Raw genomic sequence first — 19,322 nt, 5'->3', positions numbered from 1 at the left:
AAAATTGTTGATTTGCAATATTTAAAATATATATAGTGAAAACATAATTTAATTTTAGTTTTCTTTTTTAAGATTAGTTATGATGTAATTATACTTCAATTCAGATCACATATTTTACGTTTCAATTTGAATTATATATTCGACACGTATCCGTAATACTTTACCATACTTTATCAATACTTATCAATGAAATATTTAATCTATAAAACTATAGTACCTTTTTATAATGATAATAATTTATAATTTTTTATATTAATAATTTCAATAAATATAATTTTAATTTGGATTCACACATTAACAACCATATATTTATCATGTTTTTAAGAGTTATTGTACAATTTTCAATATACATAAATCACGTATCATATTATTTTCAAAATAAATGTATACCGTGTCTATGTTTAAATTTGAAGATTTCTTATTCGTTTTGAATGTGTCGAGCTTTTCTAAAACTATTTTAATTATACTTTCTATTCTGATCTCCTTAATTTTATTTTTCACATTTAGTTTATAAAGATTCTCAATCTTCTGAATAAAATTGGCGTCTTATATTTTCATTTAATAGTTAAGATAAATGGAGGAGGTGTGATGAATTATTGATTCGTATTATTTGTAAAATGACAATTAATGTGAAACGACTTTTTCTTTTAAACTATTGTAGAGTATGTTGTAGATGTTTGTGGTTGGTTATTGTTTGTTTGGTTAAATGTTAATTAGTTTCAACTAGTTTGTTATTAATTATAACTAATTAGTTGTTATTTTATTTTTTACTGTATTTCTCTGTAATAAGAATTTTTATTCATTCTCTCTTCCCATAGTCTTTCTTTTATTTCCTTATCCTACGTTTTTATACCATGATAAAATGGTATGGGAACCCTTTCTACATATCATACTTTGACATAGAAAAATGGTTGTTGTGAAAAAACCTTTTACCAAGATTTCAATTGTTTGAGTTTATTTCTTGATGATGGAAGTTATAAATAGATTCTTTGATCCATATTATGTTTCTCATGGTGAGAATAAATTCATTTCTTTTGTCCCAATTGTTCTCAAAAGGAACAACTATCATTCTTGGTAGTTGTTCTTACCAGGATTAGGGGAGTTCGTCCTTAGACATGTGCTAAGATTTGAGTAGTTTGAAATTTTTTTATGAATGTTTGTACACGACTTCTGTCATAAACATCACATAAAATCAAACAGAAAAAAAAAATAATCATAATGTTCCATATGTTAAATGCGACTCCTCAATTAACAGCAAGTTTCCATGTTTGAAGACAGGAAAAAAATGGTGTACTATGTTACCTAGAAGTAAATGAGGTGTAATGACAGCTCAAAATAGTTTCTGCGATCCTGTTATTCTCAGGTGATTGAAGCTACCATCAAAATTCACTAGAAGCCATTCTTTTTGTTTATATTTGTCTAATCTTTTATGGTTGGTTGGGATTGTGCGATGTAGGTGTGAACTAGAATAACCTGATCAGTAGTTTCCCAAAACAGCAGCAAAATTAATAAATAAATAAACAAATACAACCTCATTATCCTGTAATATGTTCCAATTGATTTAGAAAAACAAAATCTTTCCTCAAATTCATCTAATTATCTTAATCACAACAAAAGGGTGACTAATTGTGTCCAAAATTAAATAAAATCATCCAACATGATTTAGATGATCTTTCGCTGACACTTCTACCTATGCTGTAGAGGATATGAATAACATAAAAGAGAACCCACAGCACATGAAAAGAGCTATAAGATCAATTTTCCATGACTGTGTATTGATGAGACTTTAAACTTCAAAGTGAATATGCTTCTATTCTGAAACCCGGATGCTCTCACTTGTCAACCAAATCTTCTTCTGAATTATCAAAATTGCATCATCTTTGTCTTGGTTTGAATCTTTCTCGAGATTAGATGTGGCCACTGAAATCCAGTGCAATGCTGGCAAGAACTTCTTTATAAACACCACCACTGACCGCTTATCATGGACAATGACGAAACCTTTAGGCCTCAGGATTCTATCCATTTCAATCAATAAATCTGTTGGACTGCATTCTTTCGCAATGATATCAGAAAATATACCCCATGCATGGAGCAAATCATAAGTTCGAGGGTAGGTCGAAAATGCTTCACACCTGTCACATCAACGACAAAACAATCAAGAGAAGGTGATATTTCTTCCAACTAGAATGTGGTTTAACTTTACTATATCAAAGTAGTGCTTCCAATGGTGGGATATCTTGCATTTCAGATAAATAACAGCAAAGTCTTGTAGATTAAAGGGCAAAGTTTCAGAGGTATTGAAGAGAATGAAGCAGTAGATTAAACAGGAATTGCTGTTATTATAACCTTGAGAAAGATAATTCCTTTATAAAGATAAGAGCCAAACCAGTTGTGAATCGTTCCTAACAGCCCTCTATCATATATGATCTTGAGAGTGTTTGGTCCATTTTCTGGCACCACATTCATAGTCCAAACGTCTTTGTCCTTCAAAGCAGCAGCAAATGAGCCCAAATGTGCCTTCATGTCCATCACATTCCGAATTGTGTCTGGCTTAATTTTATTGCCAAGCATTTTCCAGTAATTAACAACTTCTTGGTGCCAATGTTCCTGCACAGAATTAGTTGTCATAAACAACATAATCAGACACGTGGCTACGAAGCTAACCCGCTTCTAAATTCTGATTTCAAGAATAATGACTTTATTTGTGCCATTTTGCACCCAATTTCATGACTGGGACAAAGATGAAATCACAATTAAGAGAACTATTCATATGGTGTCACATTTAGATTATCTTCCTTTGGACAAAAATGGAGAGTTTCTCAATTTGTTCATGTCAAATTTTACAAGAAATGAGATCCTAGTTATCTCTTTGTTTATACTTTCAATTGGCAAATGTGGGGTTTCCAATTCTGTCTTGTATTTCTCACGATTTTCTTCTCTCACTGTTACCTTTGTTTCTACTTCTGATGGTTATTTGCATTCATTATTCAAGTCATTAAAAGAGTAAACAGGATATATTTTAAATTACCATGTCCTTTTCAAACATTTCAGTAGAATAGTTAAAGTCAGCAAGACGAGGAGGTGGAGTAGTCAATCGAGCTGGCCAAGGAGCCAAACCAGATCCTCTTGCTTTGTGCATCTCTGCATAGACCAGCAGAATATATGGTTATTGACTTTTCAACTTATGATAAAAGAGTAAAGAAACAATACCACAACTTGTTGATGGAAAAGAACAAAACCATGCAACATTAATATACGGAAAAAAATGAGTTGTATAACTTGTGTCGAATGTAATGTAATCAGAAAGAACATGGACCCATCTCGAACAGCAAAAGCTATCTGATTTACCTAGCCAACTACTGGATATTCATAATCACAAGACAGCCGCTCTTCAAGCACTACGTTGTTTCATCACTTATTATTCATAGTCTATTTTTTTAACTACTCTATAGGAACATTCTTATTATCAGTATATTTCATGGTCTTGAAATTAGAGAACAGACTAAATCATTAAATGAAATGGAGAAGATATCACTCACGATCAGAGTAACGTGAGATGCAAGCTTTCATTTTAACTCCCCAAACAGCATCAGGATCATCATCAGGACTGCAGAGGGGAGGGTGAGTATCAGGCTCTCTTTTTAAGTAGCAGTCATTTGTACGAGGCTTCACCCATATGACAGTTTGGTTCTTCTTAGCAGCAACTTTCCAACACATCTGCCCTACAAGAGCACTCATTTGCCTCCATATTCTTTGATCCTCTTCATCCTGAGCATAGGCTTCAGGAGATGAGTACGCAAAGTAGCCTCCTGGCCTGAGTAGCCTATCTAGCTCAAGAAGAAGTATGCCATCTCTTTGAAGCCAGTCAATTCTACAGCGAGAACAATGGGCAAGTTCAAAAGATCTACTGGGGTAAGGGAGTCTTAATGTCCCCAAGACACCAAGATATGAGGGAATTCCTCTTTCTAAAGCAAACTGTATTTGGTTTTCATGAACATCATTTGGTGCTAATGACATTGCTATTACATCAGAAGAAAGAAGATATCCTCCAAAGCTTGCAACACCACAGCCAACATCAAAAACATTGCGAAGTCTTCCTTCGTCATTTATGATATTGTTTGGAAAGTTAAGCATCTGTAAATATCAACCACAGATACTACGTCATAAATTTTTCCAGTCATGTAAAAGTTTTATGTTTTGGCCCAGACAGTAACTAGCTTACATTGGCAATTGATGCAATATATTTGTCAGCACCGTAATGGAAGTGAGTTCCTCCACCAGGAAAAACTATCTTTTCACCTTTTACAACCATCCATCTCTGGTCAGATTTCTCAGTTGCAAGATGAGTATGAGGTATATTTGCCCTCCATACCTGATCTCTGCTTTTGGGCCACTTGATTGGAATCTATTATCAAGAACAGAACTCAAAGCTGTAAGCACAGAAAATTTCCCAATTTATTTAACTCTCTTAGTTATATCTAAGAGAAACAATGCTGGAGAAAAGAGAGACACCTTGTATCCTGGAGGAGGGGGAATCAAACAATTATAGCGCCTCTCAGGCATGGGGCAGTGTCGCTCGTAGTGCTCCATCATAGTCAGATCAAGCTTCAACCTTGTTTGGTATATGAAATTTCTGTCTAAACACGGAATTAGCTCTGAGAGACGATCATCACAGACCTGAAAAAATTGAACACGAGTAAAATAACTTGAATCCTCAAACAAGACATTAACATTCAAGAGAACTCACTGGAATGGTCTTCGGTATAGCACTGTCATCTCCTCCAAATGTCAAAGATTTGCTACCATACTCAATAGAAGATGAAGCGCTATCCCTAGAATACAGGTAAAAGAAAGCACCGACAATCACTAAAACCATCACAGTTATGACCAACCGCTTTCTTGGTTTCCCATCTGCTCTCCCTCTGCCCATTTTTGTCACTGCATAACAATACACCATGGTTTCAACTTCAACTTGTAGATAAAAAATAGATAATATACGAGCCAAAACAACTATTCAATTTCAATTGAGTAACAATATGTCATAATTATCTCACCACAATCACCGTTTCAACCGTACCAACTCAGTTCCACAAAGCACCTATCTGGTGCAAACTAGAGCCTCGAATCAATAACTGTACAGAAAGTAGAAATTGAAACCAATGAAACAGCACTCACTAGCATCGTAATGAATGAAAAACTGAACCAAAAATACCAGAAGCACAATCCCTTAGAAAGTATACATTACTATTGGATAAAACCATTTTTCCAAATTCTATGCAGATCTTTAAATCGAACATAAAAAACAACAAATAGGAGCCCCATTAATGATAACAAGAGAATGAGTTAACACATTCCAAAAGAGAAAAACAAAATCTAGGGAACTGACGCACAAACTCCAGATATGGGCATGCATATGAATTGGCATCACCGACAAGCTGTCAGCTTTCACTGACCCATCTCGTGAAAAGAGTAGAGAGTGAGGTGGCAGAAGCAGAGAGATGAAAAAGCTATCATTCTGTAAATGTCGGAGGCAATTCAGAAAAAGGGTATGGATCTGAGGAGAGAAAACAGACACAGAAAAGGGAAAAACACAAAAAGATGGATAGCATTTTGTACCTAAGACTCCGCGTCTCTTCACTTCAGAGATTGCGTTAAACTGGGGCATCGCATAACGAACAATGCAATATCTTAATGTCGTAAATGTCTTTTCAAAAATCAAAATTCTATTTTTATTTTCGTGAGTTATACACAATGACAGATTCGATAAATAGTGAGATCTAACCTCTGCAAATGCTTACGGTGTTATTTACTGCTTCATTGTTATTGGTCGATAAAAAGTTTGAGAGTAGTGTAGGAGAGTAACATGCAATGAAGTTGATTACTTGTAAAAGGTAAACATTTCATCGTTTCAATGTTTCTTAAAATTTAGATTTAAAGTAGTGTATACGCCCATCTTGGTGTTTATTTGTGTTTTTTTATGTGTTTACTGAGAGAGAGACAGAGGTTAAGAAAAGAAATTATAAATATTTTGGAATTTATAATTAAATTTAATAAAATAAATATGAAAAAAGATTTATAAATTTAAAAAATTAATATGTATATAACAAATATAAATAATAGATTTGCAAAAATATAAATAATAAAATATGTGCAAAAATATAGAGTAAATTTTATAAAAGTATAATATACAAAAATATATAGCTAAAAATATAAATTATTGTATGAACGTAGTGCTAAACTCGTCTAATACGTATATGGACAAACTCTTTATCATGTGTTGTTAGACTCATTCAATAAGTATATGAACACACTTGTCTAATGTGTATTGTTAAACTTATCTAATTAGTATATGGACAAAATTGTGTCATGTACACATTGTAAGACCCATCTAATAAGAGAATAGATAGAGTCATCTAATATGTATTAGTAGACTCATCTAATATGTGTATGAATAGACTCGTTTAACATATATTATTAAACTCATTTAATCAGTATACGGACAAACTCGAGTAATGTGTGTTGCAAAACTCATTTGACTAGTGTATATACATACTTGTCTAATATGTATTCTTAGACTTACATAATCAATATATGAAATGATTCATTTAATTTATTTGTTATATTCATCCAATAAGTGTATAGATAGTCTAATGTGTATTGTTAAACCTTTCTAATGTTTTTCACTATATTAATTTAATAGTGTATAAATAATGTTTTTAAAACATTTCGCAAATGACAGTTTGATAGTTTTTCAAAAGATTGATATATAAAAGATAAGTTCACACGATAGTGCTTCAAAAGAGCTCTATGAAAACGTTTGAAGAAGGAAAGCAATAAAACATAGATTTTATACTAGATCACTTAACCTGAGCTACGTCTAGTTCTCTTTCAAGAACTCTTAAAGAATTCCACTAATCTTTAATAAGATTACACGAGTTTTACCTCTCCAAGTTTACAAGTATTCTTACCACTCCTGAGGATCCCAACAAGTACCTCTAAGCGCATCCCATCAAGATTCTTTGAGGTTCTTAGAGCCGTAACTTGTGGTTTCCATTGTTTGGAGAGATTGCGAAGAATCTCTGTAACTTGTGGTTTCCATTGCCTGGAGAGATTGCGAAGAATCTTTTCAATGTTATTCAAATTATCATAGACCTTACCTAAAGATCTTAACTTATTTAAGATTGTTTGGAACTGGTTGAACATGGCTTGGATATTCTCATTATCCAACATGGTGAATAACTCATATTCATGCGTTAACAAGCTTATCTTATTTCTTTTAACTTCATTTGATTCTTCGTATGTGACAACTAAAGTGTCCTACATTTCCTTTGCTTCCTTGAATTCAAGTACTTTCCTATATTCTTCTTCAGACAAAGCATATATTAGTGAATTTCAAGCTTTAGAGTTGAGGAGATACATGTGTTTTTGCTCATCAGTCCACGAGCTTTTCTGTGATGGCTCTCCTTTGTTATCAAGAGATATATAATTACTATTTTCTACCTCATGTCGATATGACAAGATTCAAAAAATGCAATTATCTTTTGCTTTTAGTAATCAAACTTTTTCCTTTTGAATAAAATAGGTCGGTTGACAACATATCTATCGTTTCCCATTGCTTGTTATGATCATTGAGATACTTGTCAATAAAATAAATATAGATAAACTTGCCTAGATTTATTTTTTTCTTATATTTATAATAAATAAATTACATCTTTAAAGACATGTGACTGAAAAAAAATAAAAATATGATATGATTAAAAAACTAACTAGAACAATTATCAACAAAGTAAACACGAATAAGAAGTTAATTTTTCTAATATATTGTTTTTCTTCTATTTATAGTAAACTAGTTTATTATTTTCTTATATTTATAGTAGATATAACCAAATATTTTTTTTTTCTCTTTTTAAGGCTGTAAGACCTAATAATTCGAACCAGTTGTGTATCGTATGGTCCGGACGACCATACAATTACCCCACATCAAGCCAGTTGAACGACCTTGAAGAGTATGAAGCGACTAAGTAGTGATCAAACGTGGCACAACCAGCAGGACCGGACGGCCAGGAGCAGAACGTCCGACCTTAGTCTATAAAAATGTTTTCCTACAAAGATTAAGGTAAATGGTAATTAGAAGTATTGAGCTAAGATTGTACTGTGATTAAGGTTTCACTAATCTAACCCGATGCCGAAAACTATAAATATAGGTCAAAGGCAAGAGGTAGGTGATGATATTAACTGCACATTTATTACCATTTAACTGAACTCCCGTACAGACAATTTACTGACTGTAGCATTGGAGAACTTTTGGCAGGTACACTTTGGAACGATGGAGTGAGAACGAAGACTTGAGCTAGTTAGCGGACGACTTCCCAAAAGAAATTGTGTAGATGTTTAAAGTAACTCGACCTCATATCCGAAACAAGTTGTTTGATGATTTCTAAAATAATTATAAGTGTAATATATATTTTCATATATTAAAGTCTACAAACATTATATGTTTGAATATTTATTTTACAAATTAATTTTTTCATCTATTTTTATTTAGGAGGGACTTCATACTATACTTAATTTCATTATTACTAAACACTTTGATGAGGATTGAATTGTAAAGCAGTTGCATATATAACATGGTTTGACCACATGAGAAATAGGAATAGTGCACATTACTCGTAACATGGGAAAGAGGTGAACTCAAGATTTTCAAGGAATTGAGACAATTTTCAACGAGTTGAAACAATTTTCATGATCCGGGAAAATTTACAAATAGTTCTATGGTACTTTGTGGGAACAAAATTCTTCAATCAAAATATTAGTATTATGTTGACCAAACCATGATGCCAGACTTTGTAATGGTTAGTCGTAGGATATAGGAAGAAAATGGTTTTGGAAGAATAGAATTACCATCAAATACAGTTATACAATTAAATTTGAGTTTATGAATTTGGTGAATTTCTTCATATTCTGATTGCATTTTTCATGTAAGGGAGAAAAAAATCTAGTAATGTTTCAGTGTTTTAGTGTATAAAGTTTGAAAACTAGATGATGGAAACGATTAAATAAAATACAAAACATCTGAAAAATAAAAATAAGATAGAAAATTAGATTATTAATGTACTGTGTTTAATATATTTATTTAAAATCAATCTGACACAGATTACGAGTGGTGTGGAAATTGGAATTTGCAGCACCGCGCAGTCCATGGAGAAATTTCCAGAATCTTCATCGAAAGGGACAAAACGCCGTCGAGATGAAGATTCCGACGCCGGAAATACATCCTCACTCGGTATGCAATGCAATCCTCTCCTATATGTTAAGTTTTTTGTATCTCTTTGTAGATTGGACTAATCTTACCGCAATTAGCAGAGGACGATCTTACGTTCACCGATACGTCGGTTGCGCTTCGAATCATGCGAGCTCAGTTTCCCCACATTCAAAAGGTTAGATTACCGTTAACCACTTGCGAGCTCAGAATTTTAATTTTAATTGCATTCTTCGTACGTTTAACGAATTAGTTATTCAATTTGGATTTTAATAGTGGTATGGTGTACTTGTTTCTAGGGTTCGGTGGAGCCTTTTATATTGAAGTCACAATTGTATAGCAGTGTGAAGGACAGAACGCAAGTGGATAGGGAATTAGAGGTCTGTTTGTTGAGGAATTTAGACTTAGTTTGGTAAATGTAATTCGCGACTGAATACTGTTTTCCCCTCTCTTACGTTATTGCTAATTTATGCGATGGGTTTCTGTTGGATTAATGTGATAATACTAATTAATTTATTTGTGGTGTAGTCTCTGAGGAGGGACAAAGTTTTGCGTCTTTTCAAATTAAATACTGGACAGGACGATCATGCCGTAATGTTTTTGGATGACTACCTTAACCAGGTTGGTTTCCTGTTTGAAATCTTCTTCCCCCAGTTTACACTAGTGTGAGAGTTGGCACTTTTATGTCATTCAACATTATCTATCCTATTGTTGAGTTTTAACTATTTCTTGATTAAATATATCGTGTGTACTTATTTTCCTTTTTTTGAAAAGCATATATGGTATAAACAATAGGTTCTGGGACAAACGATCCAATAAAGTGATATTTAGTGATGATGTGTGGTTTAACTTACATTTGTGTGAAGTGTAAACTAATCCGTCTTTGTATATATGTAAATTTATGTCTATAATTCAGTCTCAGGGATGTTTTATTTGGCCATAGTGGTTAACTGTTCTATAATAAGAGACGTTTCCTTATTTTGAAACATTTTTTTCCCTTTCCAGTAAAAAGATTAAATTTCGTTGGTGCTTTTTCTTACCAACTACCAATGTGTATCTACTGATCGAGTTATGCTTAATTGTTGATAAACTGATGTCTTTACCTTGTCTAACTATTGATGCATAGATAGATCGTGTTGTGAAAAGAATGGAAGGAAAGAAAGTAGAGGAATATGAAGTTTTTGGGTGGTTGAAGACTCATGTTCTAGATTCAAAGCTAGAAACGGGTATTGAACATCAGGAGCTTGTGAGTGAAATACTCAAATCAGCATATTTTGTTTAATCCTTTCAATTTTTACTATTTAACTGTCTACTCAACAGAGAAGTTTATAACCTGGCAAAATGCCCTTATTTTGGGAGCATACAAATGCATAATTTAAGAACCTGGCACGTCCACATTTCCACATTTATAGTGATTAATATTAAATACTAATATTGGACATATATTATTCCTTTTTACCAGCTTTAATCTTATAGTTTGGTACTTTGATTTAAAACAAAAATGTTGGCCAGTATTTATGTTATCCCAGGACACTAAATGGTTTTCTGTGCTGAGGATGGTTTTTTTGATACAGTGCTCACTCTTGTCACTCGGGGGAAAGGTGAAGGACAGTCACATCTCTGTTCTAATTAATGCTGGCGTCCTTGTGAGTAAAGTGGAGTATAAAACATTGCTTTAATATTCAGGCATTTTTTTGTTTATAACCATCACTCAAAGTTAATGATTATAAACAGAACATGAAATCTCCAATGATAACTAAAAGAGGCAATCACAGTATTTTTATATTTTATAAATTAAAACTAATGTCTTTTCTTACCATACCTTGTGAAAATATAAAATATGGATGCTTGGGTTTTTGCTTTTCGGGATTAACATTTGAGGTTTTAAGAGTCTCAGTGCAATGCTAGGGTTGCAGCTTTGTTACCCAAAGTAGCAAAGTCAAATCTTGGAAATGGTGTATAATAGGAAACAACAAAGAAATAGGATAGAATGGAAAAAAAAGTAACTAATATTATTTCGGAGTCCCAAAACAAGAGAGGGTAATGACGATCCTCTTCCCAACTCCCAGCCCAACAACAATTTGCCCTCCCCTCTCCTCCAAACGAAAACCAAAACCTATATCCTTTCTTATCTCCCCAAAGCGAAAGATCGCTACATTCCTTCTAGAAGCCACATAGGCAATTTTGTTAGCAACAAAATCAACATGCATATGCTTGTGGTCCTCATGTGATATGTTTCCACTTCTTCCTCTCAAACCTTTTGAACCTTCCCAATATGCCCCTCCAATTTTTAGCTCGTATCAATGCCTCCTTCTCTAAAATTCACCTTTTCCTCAAGGTGAAGTCTAGGAAATGCTTCCATTATCTCAAAATCAGGCATGTTCACCCACTTCACTAACACTTCTAAAGATTGATGGCTATCTCTTCTCATTGCTAAAACATCTTCAGGATGGACTTGTAACTAAACCTTCTCAGTCACATATGGTGGTAATGGTTGAACAACAACATTGGCTATCACAATGGGCTCCAATAGAGACACATGAAAGACTGGATGCACCCTGCTATCCTCGGAAATATCAATCTATAAGCCACTTCTCTAATCTTCTCAATAATTTCATATGGACCATACTATCTCGGACTAAGTTTCTGGTTAGTTCCCTTGGCCAACTTCTTCAATTTGTATGGTTGTATCTTCAAATACACAACATCCCCAACCTTATACTCCACTCCTTTTCTATTTTTTTCAGCATGTTGCTTCATCCGATTTTGGGACTGCACCAGGTGATCCTTCAATATATCTAACACTTCATTTTTGTCTTGTATCATCCCATCCACTTCGTTTATAGAGGTTGCTGAAACATTTCCTCTAATCACCGGAGGAGGATCTCTTGCATACATTACCTTGAAAGGTGTCATCTTAGTGGCCTCATGTTAGTTTGTATTATACCAGTGTTCAGCCCAACTAAGCCACCTATGCCATTTTCTGGGTTTGGTGCTTGTCATGCATCTGAAATAAGTCTCCAAGCATCTGTTCACCACTTTCGTTTGTCCATTAGTCTCCAAGCATTACGTTGACTACACAGTGGTCACCTGTCCGATTCATGTTAAATTTTTTTGTGGTATTTCATTATGAGGCTCATTTGCTTAATACTCAGTAACATACCAAATGGGTTTTGTACCAACCCTGATTGGAAACATCGAATCAATGCACCCTTAAATTCCTCTCAGTTGACCTCCTGGCTCTGTTCTTCCCACCATTAATACCAACTGAGCGCCTTATCCTCTAATGCTATAACCACCAAATGAGCTTTGGATACCAACTGATAGGTAACAACAAAGAAATCGAATGGAATAGAGAAAAATAGTTACTGATATTATTCCTTAGTCCTAAAACAGGAGGGTAATAATGATCCTTTTCCCAACTCCCAGCCCAACCACCAAATGAGCTTTGGATACCAATTGATAGGTAACAACAAAGAAATCGGATGGAATAGAGAAAAATAGTTACTGATATTATTCCTTAGTCCTAAAACAGGAGGGTAATAATGATCCTTTTCCCAACTCCCAGCCCAATCACAATCTGCTCTCCCCTCTCCCCCAAACCAAAACCAAAACCTATATCCTCTCTTCTCTCCCGAAAAATGAAAGATCCATGCATTCCTTCTAGAAGCCATGTAGGCAATTCTGTTAGCAACATAATCAACGTGTGTATGCTTGTGGTCCCCATGCGACATGTTTCCACTTCTTCCTCTCATAAACCTTTTGAACTTTCCTAATATGCCCCTACAATTCTTTGCTCGTGTTGGAAGTTCCACATCGACTAAATATAAGGCCAATTTAGAGTATATATGTGGGTACAGGTCGGTTTTGTGGGGTTGAGTTAGGCTTAAAGTTCACTTCTCAACATGGTATCAGAGCCCTGTAGAGCCTATCCTTATGAGATTTGTATTTGTTGGAATGTCATTCCACCCGCTATTGGGCCATTATCGGACCACCTATTAATGTTTAGTCTCACGCACGAAATGTATATATTTGACATGAGGGGTGTGTGTTGGAAGTCCCTCATCGACGAGATAAAGTCAATTTAGAGTATATATGTGGGTGCAAACTTCACCTTACAAGCCAGTTTTGTGGAGTTGAGTTAGTCTTAAAGTCCACTTCTTAGCAGTACATGGTAGCCTTACATTCTAGTGGCACATGGGAACTTGTTCCTTTACCTCCTGGCAAGTGAACAATTGGTTGTCGTTGGGTTTATATAGTGAAAATTGGACTTGATGGTCATGTTGATCGGTTTAAAGCTCGCTTGGTCGCCGAAGGATATACACAAATTTTTGGTCTAGATTATGGGGACACCTTTTCCCCTATGGCTAAAATAATTTCTCTTCATCTCTTTCTGGCTATGGTTGGTACTCATCATTGGCCTCTTCATCAACTAGATATTAAAAATGCATTCTTACATTTGCAGGAAGAAGTTTATGATCAACCCCTGGTTTTCTTGCTCCTGGTGATTCTTGTCTTGTTTGTAAACTTCATTGGTCTCTCTTTGGTTTGAAGCAATCTCCTCGAGCTTGGTTTGGTCGTTTTAATTCTGCATTGATACCATTTGGCATGACTAGATGTGAGGCTAATTATTTTGTCTTCTCCTTTCATTCTTCTTTCGGTAAGTGCATTTGCCTTGTTTATGTTGATGACATTGTCATCATGGGTGATGACGAGACTGGAATTCAACAACTCAAAGTGCACCTTTCACATCAATTTCATACTAAAGATTTTGGCCCTTTAAAGTATTTCTTAGACATTGAAGTTTCTCAATCTTCTTCTGGAATTGTCATTAATCATCGTAAATATGCCTTTGACATTCTTACTAAAACTGGTATGCTTGATAGTCGTCCTTGTGATACTCTTATGGATCTCAATATCAAGCTTCTTCCGAGTTAGGGGGAGCCATTGAAAGACCTGAAAATATATTGCGGCTTGGTAGGTAGACTCAATTATCTCACAATCACTAGACTCGACATCATTTTGTCAGTTAGTGTGGTAAGCCATTTTCTAAATGCTCCTTGTGATAGCCATTGGGATGCTGTGTCAAGTATTCTTCAATACATAAAAAATGCTCCAGGATGACATTATTGTATGAAGACAAAGGTAGTGTGGTCTGCATTAGACACACAATACATTCAACAAATATACCTTTCTATAATATTTATATGCATAACCAAATACTTACCATTTTCATCTTGTGTGCTTACACAATAAGATAACCTCTGTAAAACTTTTTCCAAATGTCACTTAATATACAATTTTTTGGTTGAATATTTATGCATAATAATTCTGCTGGACACTTTTCAGACTAGGCAACTTATTGATCCAAACATGTATTGGTTTTCAATTCCAAACATTGGCTCTCATCTCAAGGGTATTGTTCAGGTATATGCATTTAATCATTTCCATGTGCAATCACTGGCTGCTTGAAACTTTTGCATGATGTATGTTCATGTTTGACTTAGTGCATAATATGGGTACTTCAACTGAGGTATTACTACTATTTGAGGTTAATCTGCTACCTGAAATTTGAGAACTGGGTTCTGGGGTGAAGGCTTGCATTTGGCTTGGCAAGTTATAACGTATACCAAATAGCAAGTTAAACGGATTTGTGTAACTTTTCATCAACTGTTAAGTGCAGTGGATGTATAATGTGATTTTTTGCGCATATCATGTGCTAGGTTTACAATCACTATTGACTGGAAGACATATTTGTATTAGACACATCGTAACATTGCTAGCTAAGCCTCACCATATCTCGAGAGGACCTACCTGGCCTCCCCCTAAATTGACTGCCCTTCCCACTAAACTCAAATTTTTATAGGACAATATACGTTTGAAAAGTTATCAAGTAAATGATCCATTAGGTTGCACTCAAGCTGTTAAGCACTGTTTTAGGCTTGGCTAAGTGCATCTTTGGAGTTTATTCCATCGTATGTTTATTCTAGAGCTGTTGAGGGATAATTTTGTGTTGATTGAGTAATTTCTGTCTTGGGGTGTGATTTGGGTACTCCTCTGGAACTGCAAATATTTCATCTTTAATAAAACAACTGATGTCGAGTTGAGGGATAATTTTGTGTGGGTTGGGTCTTTTCTTTGGGTTGTAGTCCTTTGGAACTGCAAATATTTCATCTTTAATAAAGCAAGAGATGTCTAAAACGTTGATAGTTCATATTGCTAGTCTGGATATGATAGATCATCCTATCTAGTTGTAATCAAAGGTTTGGTATACCATGGTGTTCTTTTCTGTTGTCTATTATATCTTAATTAGTGTAATATATAGATAGATTTGGTATTGTATACAAAAGAAGGAAAACAGACAATTAAAACAGTTAGAGGTTATAACTGTAACAAACATATATAAGTCTGTTGGGGCCTTAGGAGTGTTTTTGTCGATTCTGTTTTGGAAAATTGTCGGGAAGGGCTGAGAGAAATGCCACTCAGAATACCACATTGGTATCTCCTGTAAACATACAATTGTGTTCTTGGCTAATTTTCCCTGTCACATTGATAGGAAAATAGTACGTGTTCAATAAAGAAGTATATCCAGTGTATAGTTGAATATATTAGTTCTATCAAACTGGTATCTGGAGCTGGAATCTTGGTACTGTGGAGGGGTGAAACCAGGGTATGGTGAATACAAGAATGGAAGCAAGATTGGGTGGGTTGGAAAAGATGATCCAAGAATGGTGGGTGATAGAGCTGAGAATGAACATCATGATTGCTTCCAACGTTTGGAGGACGGGGACGAGTCTTCCACAGGGAATAATCATACAAAAAAATGAAATAAGGATGACACTGATCAGTCGCATTGGAGAAAGCTGGATATTCCAGTTTTTGCAGGTGAGGAAGCCTATGGGTGGACAAATAGAACTCTATTTCAGATTGAAGGAAGTTTCTGAAGACAAAAAAATGCAAGTTGTGATGGTGGCTTTGGAGGGGAAAGCACTGAACTGATTTCAATGGTGGGAGACATGCAATCAGAATCTCTCATGGGCGGTGTTTAAGGTGGCAGTGGTACGAAGGTTCCAACCAACCATGTTTAAGAATCCTTTTGAAATCTTGATTGGATTAACCCAAAGTGGCACAGTAGAGGAGTATATTGAACAATTTGAGCAATATGTGGGATTTTTGGAAGGGATTGAGCAAGAATACTTGGTGGCAGAAGTCAAATTATACGAACCTATAGTACATTGGCTGAACTGATGCTTAAAGCCCATATGGTGGAAGAAAAGATTCGTGTTAATTCTAGAGGAGGGTCTACTACTGTTACCAGAACTACAGCTAGTTACAAGCCTTATGCAGTCACCAAAATTTTTTCCAGAGAGATAAGGGGTTTGGCTAGTTTCAATGAAGGCAAAGGAAAAAATGTGGAGACAGCCAGTTCTTCAGGGAGTACTTCAAGAGGTCAGCGGGGTTCCTTTTAGAAAATTATCTGATACAAAATTGCAAGATAAGATCAAGAAAGCCCTTTGTTTTAGGTGTGATGAAAAATATGGCCCTAACCACTTTTGCAGAAACAAATAGATGCACATGTTGTTTACTGAGGAAGAGTTCACTAATTTTGGAGATTTTCAAGACAATGTAGAGGGCAGTGAAGAGAATGGGGATGGTAGTGAACAAGTCTCTCACCACCCTAGATCCATTACAAACATTATCATCATCATCACTTGTCATTAATGTTTTTGTGTCAACTCATTACTGTTTGTTGCTGTTGGCAACATCACTTGCCACCATCACTCCCACAGCGTTGTTGTCATCATGGCCTCTACAATTATCACTATCTTAATCATAGCAACCATCATTAACGTGGCTTTACCATTAATGCCATCTTCATAGTATGCAACCTTTATTAATGGCACCACTTATGTTTTTATTATAGTCATTACTACCATCATTGTTACAACAATCATCAGCTTTACTGCTACTGTTATTGTCACTATCACAATCATTTCATTATTATCATTGTCATTATTGTTATTGTTATCACTGTCCTTATCCTCGTTGCTGCTACCATTATTTATTATCATCTTGTTATTATTGTTGTTATCATTGTCATTCTTGTTTTCAAAATTATCACCGCCATCACTAATATAACTTATTATCATTATTATTATTTGGCTCTCATGATGATGCGCATCAAGCATCAGATAAAATTAACATTTATCTTCCTTTTGTCATATAATGCTCTTATGCTACTTTTGTATCCAATCTTTTTCTAACCACCAAAGGATTCTTGAGATTTTAATAATATTTACATATATTTTGATCATTAGTAAACAGTTTTAGAGATAAGAATGGAATTGTTTTTACTTTGTTGTTCAGGGAAGAAAGGAAATTATTTCTCTTCTCAGCCGTCGTAGATATAAAGAGATGATGTTGTCCTCTTTGGAAAAGAAGCGTCTTCGAACGTCTCCACTTGATGTGAGATTTCATCTTCGTGATTTGATTGGTTCAGGTCATCTCAGAACTGACCAGGCTCCAACTGGTTTAATCATTAGAGTCTCAAAAGATTAGAGATCCAGGAAGTCCTACATGCATGCATTTGTTTGCTTTCAGCATCACGTCTATTCTCAAAGACAATTCTCCTTTAAGAAAATCACGTTTGAGAAGTCTTAGAATTTGTGATTTAACATCCAAACAAACTCCAAATTATTTATCTACTCGTTTTGTTGTTCATTTCGAGAAGTGGTGCTTTGAACATGTAGTGGCTTATATCACTTCAAATGCTTTTTATTGTGAGACAACTATATAGGTGACATGACCAGCTCTTTTATCCTATTTAATCAAGAAAACTAGCTTAGGTCACCTGGCAATTACTTCTATCAACTACCAACTCGGACCAATTGATGCTGGTTGTAAGTCTCCTTTCTATTTGTCTTAATATTTCCATCTAGGATGTGGTTCTTCCCTTTACTGTTTACTTCATGATGAACAGAAGAACACATGTTCATGTACATTTTTAGGGAACTCCTTGTTGGTACCAAGTGACTAGGTTTGATCTTTTCATAGTTTCTTTCTATTTTGTATTTTTTGCCTTTGTTAAATGGTATGATTCACTCTTTTCAAAGAAGAAAACCACCACAGTTGTATCATTGTGCAAAGGAACATGTTTCACGGACCATGTGGATTAAGAAACAAATAATCTCCTTGGATGAAAAAAGGATTGTGCTCCCAGTTTTATCCAAAATAATTTCCAAACTACTTCAACAGCTCTGAAGAATGATATTCCATTTGATAATTTTTTTGTTGTTCCGCACAATATCGAAATAAGTAAAGTACCAAACTCAAAAATGTCGAATGGTGTAATCGCAATACTTCAATCAAGTACTTATTTAAATACATCAACAAGGGTTACTTCATAATAATAATTCCTATAATGAACACAAATGTGTTTAGATGCATAAAACCTATATACATTTTGTAAAACTTCTTTGAAAACTACATTGTGTGTAGAATTTAGAGGTTTTTTTCTGACATGGATTAAGATTTTTAATGCAGACTTACTCTAGACTTTTGTAAAACTTCTTTGTAAACGACAATGTGTGTAGAATTTAGAGTTTTTTTTTTCTGTCATGGATTAAGATTTTTAATCCAGACTTACTCTATACTTTTGTAAAACTTCTTTGGAAACTACATTGTATGTAGAATTTAGAGGTTTTTTCTCTGTCATGGTTTAAGATTTTTAATTCAGACTTACTGTAGACTTTTGTAAAACTTCTTTGAAAATTACATTGTATGTAGAATTTAAAGTTTTTTTTTTCTCTGTCTTGGATTAAGATTTTTAATCCAGACTTACTCTAGACTTTAGAAACTCCAACATACAATTGACCATGACTAAAAGTTCGTGTTGGTAAATACATGCCTACTGATGCCAAAGATTGTTCCTGAAATTTGTTTATTTTCATAGCATAAGATAACGTGAAGGAAAATTCTCTTGTGATTAGCTTAAATGGTCATGGGGACTGTGACACTGACATGATCATACATGGTATATAAATCTCAATTCCTTTTGTGCTCC

General features: G+C 34.5%; 2 protein-coding genes across 23 annotated transcripts; one reads left to right on the top strand and one right to left on the bottom strand.

The window, feature by feature from the left end:
* Nucleotides 1–1,535: 1,535 nt before the first annotated feature.
* LOC108326576 (probable methyltransferase PMT3) lies at nucleotides 1,536–5,863 on the bottom strand. Of its 7 annotated transcripts, XM_017560149.2 has the most exons (10): nucleotides 5,617–5,748; nucleotides 5,391–5,515; nucleotides 5,055–5,132; nucleotides 4,748–4,938; nucleotides 4,513–4,677; nucleotides 4,223–4,405; nucleotides 3,540–4,134; nucleotides 3,029–3,141; nucleotides 2,387–2,607; nucleotides 1,536–2,132 (listed from the first exon to the last, which is right to left on the bottom strand). In XM_017560149.2, the coding sequence occupies exons 4-10, from the start codon at nucleotides 4,928–4,930 to the stop codon at nucleotides 1,811–1,813; spliced, it is 1,782 nt and encodes a 593-aa protein (XP_017415638.1). In that variant the 5' UTR covers nucleotides 4,931–4,938; nucleotides 5,055–5,132; nucleotides 5,391–5,515; nucleotides 5,617–5,748; the 3' UTR covers nucleotides 1,536–1,810. The 7 variants fall into 7 exon arrangements, with proteins under 7 accessions (XP_017415638.1, XP_017415643.1, XP_017415641.1 ...); XM_017560154.2 differs by lacking the exons at nucleotides 5,391–5,515; nucleotides 5,617–5,748 and adding an exon at nucleotides 5,783–5,863; XM_017560152.2 differs by lacking the exon at nucleotides 5,391–5,515 and having other exon boundaries at nucleotides 5,617–5,736.
* Nucleotides 5,864–9,153: 3,290 nt separating this feature from the next.
* On the top strand, nucleotides 9,154–18,312 carry LOC108326007 (uncharacterized). Of its 16 annotated transcripts, none has more exons than XR_008248032.1 (9): nucleotides 9,154–9,283; nucleotides 9,364–9,437; nucleotides 9,559–9,639; nucleotides 9,788–9,880; nucleotides 10,386–10,505; nucleotides 10,834–10,905; nucleotides 11,708–12,040; nucleotides 13,725–14,686; nucleotides 17,627–17,697. XR_008248032.1 is itself a non-coding variant. In XM_052875372.1 (9 exons), exons 1-9 carry the CDS (start codon nucleotides 9,199–9,201, stop codon nucleotides 17,816–17,818), a joined length of 1,128 nt encoding a protein of 375 aa, XP_052731332.1. In that variant the 5' UTR covers nucleotides 9,154–9,198; the 3' UTR covers nucleotides 17,819–18,312. The 16 variants fall into 16 exon arrangements, 15 of the variants coding, with proteins under 15 accessions (XP_052731332.1, XP_052731337.1, XP_017414701.1 ...); XM_052875372.1 differs by having other exon boundaries at nucleotides 14,609–14,686; nucleotides 17,627–18,312; XM_052875377.1 differs by lacking the exon at nucleotides 13,725–14,686 and having other exon boundaries at nucleotides 11,708–11,908; nucleotides 12,007–12,040; nucleotides 17,627–17,806.
* Nucleotides 18,313–19,322: the final 1,010 nt, after the last annotated feature.

Source organism: Vigna angularis, chromosome 3 (genome assembly GCF_016808095.1).
Source record: "Vigna angularis cultivar LongXiaoDou No.4 chromosome 3, ASM1680809v1, whole genome shotgun sequence".
Lineage (NCBI taxonomy): Eukaryota > Viridiplantae > Streptophyta > Magnoliopsida > Fabales > Fabaceae > Vigna > Vigna angularis.
The sequence above is the reverse complement of the archived record's forward strand: the minus strand, read 5'-3'. Positions and strand labels throughout refer to the sequence as shown.